This window comes from Gossypium hirsutum, chromosome A03 (genome assembly GCF_007990345.1).
Source record: "Gossypium hirsutum isolate 1008001.06 chromosome A03, Gossypium_hirsutum_v2.1, whole genome shotgun sequence".
Lineage (NCBI taxonomy): Eukaryota > Viridiplantae > Streptophyta > Magnoliopsida > Malvales > Malvaceae > Gossypium > Gossypium hirsutum.
Window position 1 is genome coordinate 113,406,438 of NC_053426.1, and position 5,430 is coordinate 113,411,867.

Sequence of the window (5,430 nt, forward strand, 5' to 3'; positions counted from 1 at the left end):
AAGTTAAGAATGGATACGGCGGTGCTTGTAGGTTCAAATGCAAGAGTGAAGGAGGCGGGTCGTTCTTGATCAGCGATAATGGGTGGGGGGAATTTGTTAGTTCTCACCGTATCGGTGATACTGTCACTCTTTCAACGGAAGACGGTGAAGATTTCTACTTTAGTGTGAACTAAAAAAAAATACCTCTATGTAATTGGTGTGGATATAATATATATAACATCGTTTCTTTCTTTTCTGTTTTTTTTTTAAATTTGGTATTTTTAGAACATTACTACTGTTTAATTAGTGTGTGTTTCTAGCAACCAAAAAAAAATGTGTTTCGATTTTCTTTTTCAAGTTATCATATAATATATAAATGGATCATATGGTTTAGTTTTATCTCTTTTTTTTATTTAAAACTTCTGACTTTCAAAGGAGCCTCAAGCCCTCAACTAATAAAAATTCTAACTATGTCGGGCATCAAAGCGGGAAAAAAATTATTACAAATCTCCTCCATTTATCATCTCAACTTCCTCACTTTCACCGTCCAATTCCGATCGTTCTTCACTCTCTTCATCACTTCCACGTTGATGGGGGTTAATTTTTGTTACAATAGTATCCTCCATTATTATGTCGGCCCGTAGCCCCAAGCTGGATCATCACTTCCTCATTTCCATCCATAAACAAGCATCCCTCCCTCCTATTCACTTGGGCCGATTCAACTACAGTACCATCTAACTCCTTATGGCATAGTGTTATCCTTTGCTTTTTATTATATCAACAATTCGTTTCGTTGCGCCCATCAACGGCGTAGCAGCCGGAAGAGAGAGAAACGTTGCGCCTGCATTCCATGTAGTTGCCTCCAGCTGCAGCGTCTTCACCCACCGCAGCTTGTTGGTTCTTCTGTTGTGTTTCGGCGTTGCTTTGAGCTTCTTGACGTTCATAGTGTTTTATTAACCACTCTGATAATTGAGACATCAATTTACTTGAGAAATAATTAAAAAATAAATTTACAATGTTATATTATTGTGAAAATTATATTTTTGTATAAATATAAATATGACATTCAAATTGAAACGATGTTCAAGTTTACCATTTTAACCAGAATTTTATTTACTTGCATAAATATATCCACGATTTAATTTTAATCATCTTTATTAAATCCATATTATATTACCTTTGGTTTTCATTTGTGAGAGGTAATATCCTAGCCAACTTTTCCTTCTCTTGGGAAATTGGATTGACCATGTATGCATGATAAAAGATACATCAGCATTCAAATGCCACTTCAAACAAATGGCTATAAGATATATCAGCATTCAAATTCCACCCAATTGTTGATATAATAAAGCAAAAGGATAATAGTATGTATTAACCACTGTGCTCAAGATTTTACATTTGGCCATATCTTCTGTATCAACCAACTGGGGATAGAGTGATAGTGTATGCAAGGCAAAAGCTGAAATCTATATAGTCTCTCATCTTGAAGCCAAAGGGATTATAATAAAATGGAAAAAGGCCAATGAAAATCTCACCTCCTCTTGTGTACCTCCAAAAAAATGAATTAGTATGGTATAAGTTGGGTGATAAAAAATTACAATATCATTGAGGTATCGAGGGTTTTCTCCCCAAGAGCTATTTCAGCTTTGTAGGAATAGCAATGATGACTTATAACTTCGATTAAGGTATTCTCGATGTATCCTGCCGTTTAAGAGGGACACCTTCATCAAAGCCATCCTCTTCTTCATGCTTTAACGATCGCATTGATATAGAAGTTGTCAAACTTGGACCTGATTGAACATAATCTATCCAAGGTTTAATATGCCAAAAGTGGCATGACCGACAGTATAAAATTCACGATTTAAGGTTTCATGAGAACATACCATCGACCATGTCCTTGGTTTTGTGAAGAAGAAAAGTTCCCGAAAGGATTGTTATGAATCCACACATCTCCGTTATAATCTGAGTTGGAGTCTGCCTATCCCAATCCTAATATCAGAAAAAACAGATAGCGGAGCAGATCAAAGGGATCAACAACAATCTCAACCACCAGGAAGCTAGAAAGAAGTTCGATTTAATATAATAACAGTCACAAACAGGGCCACTATATAATATCGAACAAGGGAATTGCAACTCGGAATTGACAGTATCAAGTAAGCTCTTTTAAACATTATACTTAGTGCCATTCTGATACCATCAATGACTGGAAATTACCTTAAACATGATGACACTAGCCAAAATGGTAAGTGATGTAAACATAACATAGTATATAGGAGAAACAACAGCTGTGTTGAAAGTATCAAGCGCCTGCAATTATGAAGACAAAACAATAATAAGAAAGGAATCAGACGGTGAACCGGAAGTCTTAATTTAGCAAAAATTGGCAAGACAAACAAAGGTAAAGGGACACTAATTCACGGAATTAGAAACTAATGAATAGATATATTTAAACTGATTTAAAATTTGAATCAATGATTATGAACACCATAAGCAAAAATATCAGAAAGCAACATTTCAGGTGAAAATGAAATTTTCCTCTTGCATCTTTCACCACTTCTTCGCAACATTTCTTTAGTCTCCTTTTCTTTGAAGGGCCTTACAAAAATTAATCAAAATAAAAGCAAAAATGTAGACATCAAAAGAGAAAGAGAAGGTACCAAAAGAAGAAAAGGCAATGTGTAACCATTACCTTGTTTAAAAAATTCATTTGGGTAATCACACAAGAAGCCACAACTAGAGTAAAGGCCCAAGTTTGCGGATACAGAAGCTGATTCATTCCTGAAAAGGTTAACTTCAAGGCAATACCAAGTGCTTTAACGCTCATGACCTGTCAAAGAACATCCTTCTTAGAAATAGGAATTGGGGGGGGAAAAGGGAAATACCATTGAACGCACACAGAATTAAGCAAGCAATAAACTAGTACTGATGCATACCGAAATGGAGCCCACGAGAGAGCAAACTCCAATGTAAACCATAATGTGTGTCTGTCCATATTGTGGAACAAAGTGGAATATAAGTATAAAGACAGCTGTTAAGACCAGAGCTGTGTAAAACAAAAATCCTGCAAGAAAATCAAGGTACATTCATTTTCCTTGTTTGCAGTTCAACAATTTAGAAAAGAAAATAATGTTATGAGCTAAGAACAATAATATTAAGAAAATGCAACCTGGCTCTGTAGCAAGATCCCAAACTTCTGTTACAGATTCAATCTGACGTTCTTGGGGAGCATGCAACACAATTGTTGTTGAGCCCACAACACACAAAGCACAACCAAGAATCCCAAAAGTATGTAACTTTTCCCGCAAAATGATATGCGCAAGTACCGCACTGCATGAGAAGTGATGATTAACGATGAACTTTTAAATGCCAAACCTAAATTTGAGTGAGATATTTGCATGCCTGATAATGATGCTGAGTGCACCAAGAGGAGTGACCAGTATGGCTGGTGCGAATGCATAAGCAGCAAAATTAGCAATTTCCCCCACGACCACTGTGGCAACAGTTAACAATTAGAATTAAGTACTTCTTCATCTAGATGACTTCCTGACTATTAAGATGTAACATGGAATGTAACTAAGAAAATCAGCTTTCTATAGAAGCACAATATATTATTAAGGTCATCCCATTTTTAAATGGTGTAAGGTAGCTTCTATAATATCATCTTTTAGGGACAATATTTGGAAAAGAAGTAAAGAATGAAAAAAATGATATAGGCTCCAAACAGGAATGAAATATCCATAAGATTTTGAGTTAATGATCAATGAGAAATGGATAAAACTCACTTGTTATCATGCCAATCCACCAAAGTGGCTCAAGCAAGTACGAATACCCTCCAACTCCTGTGTAAAAACCAGAAAAACCAATGTCATTTGGATCAATAAAGCATAAGAACAATGAAAACTCCTTGTAAAGAATGAATAGGTGAAAATCACTAAATGATAGCAAAAGCATCCAAACATTCTTTAGATAATTGAGATAAACACAGAAAACTTAATGCAAAAAACACAGATATACAATGAATAGAAAAAGCTTGGTTCAATAGCAACAAAACGTACAAGCCAACCAAAGATCATCAGAAGTTTGAAACACTCAATGCATATCATTTTCTCCAACTGCATTCTATACAGACATATCGTATCTTTCTTTCACACATTATGCAAAATTTCTGCACAAAGAAACTTAGACAGATTGCTGGATTTCGTAAACAATTTATAATCAACAAGTTAGAAGAGAAGTACAATCAAACACGACATGCAAAACCAAGATCAAAATGATGCATATAAAAATGATTAACTTTATGAAGAACTAACTTACTAATTACAAGTTTAATTCCCACATTGGTGAATTGAATTCACAGGGCGGGCAAATAAATTTCCATCATTTACAGTTCACTCAAATTCGTTTTTTTTCTTCTTCTCTAAATTGACTAAAGAATTATTCACAGAATCCCACAATTATTTAAACCTAATTCCTATCTTCTACTAAAGAAAAAAGAAAATCCCAAATCAAATCATCAAGAAAGAAGTAAACTTTTGATAAATTGCAGTACCTGCCCTGACGCCAGAAGCACCAGCTTTCTTCAAGCCTTTTTTCTTAACAATGAAACTTGCCCCAATAAATAAACTGGAAGAAATGGCTAAAACCAAACCCTTAATATTATCTGAGGACATTCCCTCGCTCCATCTTCGCACAGCTGCCATACTCTTAACCCTACACTTAAATGAAAAATCCTAATAACTATATTCTGTCACCAAAACTCGGCAACGATCACCGATTTGGTCTGAACTCGGACTGAGTCTAAAAAAACGAGTCCATGGATCTGGAAAAAAAATCCCAATTTCACCAAAAAAATAATAAGCTTGGAGCAGTTTTAAATATCAGATCTCGGCCCTCAAAAAAAGAGAGCGAAGGTGGAATATCAGTCGAGAAAAAAAGAGAGAGAGAGAGAGAGAGAGATAGAGGAAGAAGCGTATTAGTATTTACAATGGTGAGTTGGGAAAAGAATCTTGACTCGGTTGACGCGGAGTGAGTTTGGAAAGGAACGACAAGTCTGAGCTGAGGAAAGAAGAAAATCTGAAAGAAAGAGAGAAATGGTTGTCGGCGCTTAAAATATAGAGGAGGAGAGAAAGGGGAGAAGGAGTGAGATAAGACGAGTTATTGCTGAGTTGGATGGGATGAGTAGTGAGGCAATTAGTAATGAAAAACAGCTGTTTTGGCTGTGACTGTGAGAGACAAAAAACTTCTTGGATCGCATCACAGCCTTCTATTGTTCTTTTTTATTTGCAATATTTGGCGCATATCCGATCCCATCGTTTTCCCTTTTTTTTTTCTTTTTTTAAGATAAGATATATATAACTTTTCTACCTATCTAATCATTACTATTTACGACATTAAAATCCCAGACTTTATTTTCTTATAATTAATAAATGATTTTTTCAGCTATTTTTAAAT

General features: G+C 35.2%; 1 protein-coding gene across 4 annotated transcripts; it reads right to left on the reverse strand.

The window, feature by feature from the left end:
* Positions 1-1,322: 1,322 nt before the first annotated feature.
* LOC107938526 (probable magnesium transporter NIPA3) lies at positions 1,323-5,223 on the reverse strand. Of its 4 annotated transcripts, none has more exons than XM_016871708.2 (10): positions 4,963-5,223; positions 4,529-4,798; positions 3,762-3,818; positions 3,379-3,469; positions 3,146-3,306; positions 2,913-3,040; positions 2,669-2,806; positions 2,194-2,286; positions 1,863-1,968; positions 1,323-1,784 (listed from the first exon to the last, which is right to left on the reverse strand). In XM_016871708.2, exons 2-10 carry the CDS (start codon positions 4,677-4,679, stop codon positions 1,660-1,662), a joined length of 1,050 nt encoding a protein of 349 aa, XP_016727197.1. In that variant the 5' UTR covers positions 4,680-4,798; positions 4,963-5,223; the 3' UTR covers positions 1,323-1,659. The 4 variants fall into 4 exon arrangements, with proteins under 4 accessions (XP_016727197.1, XP_040959501.1, XP_040959502.1 ...); XM_041103567.1 differs by having other exon boundaries at positions 1,323-1,769; positions 4,963-5,220; XM_041103568.1 differs by lacking the exons at positions 1,323-1,784; positions 1,863-1,968 and adding an exon at positions 2,007-2,036 and having other exon boundaries at positions 4,529-5,223.
* Positions 5,224-5,430: the final 207 nt, after the last annotated feature.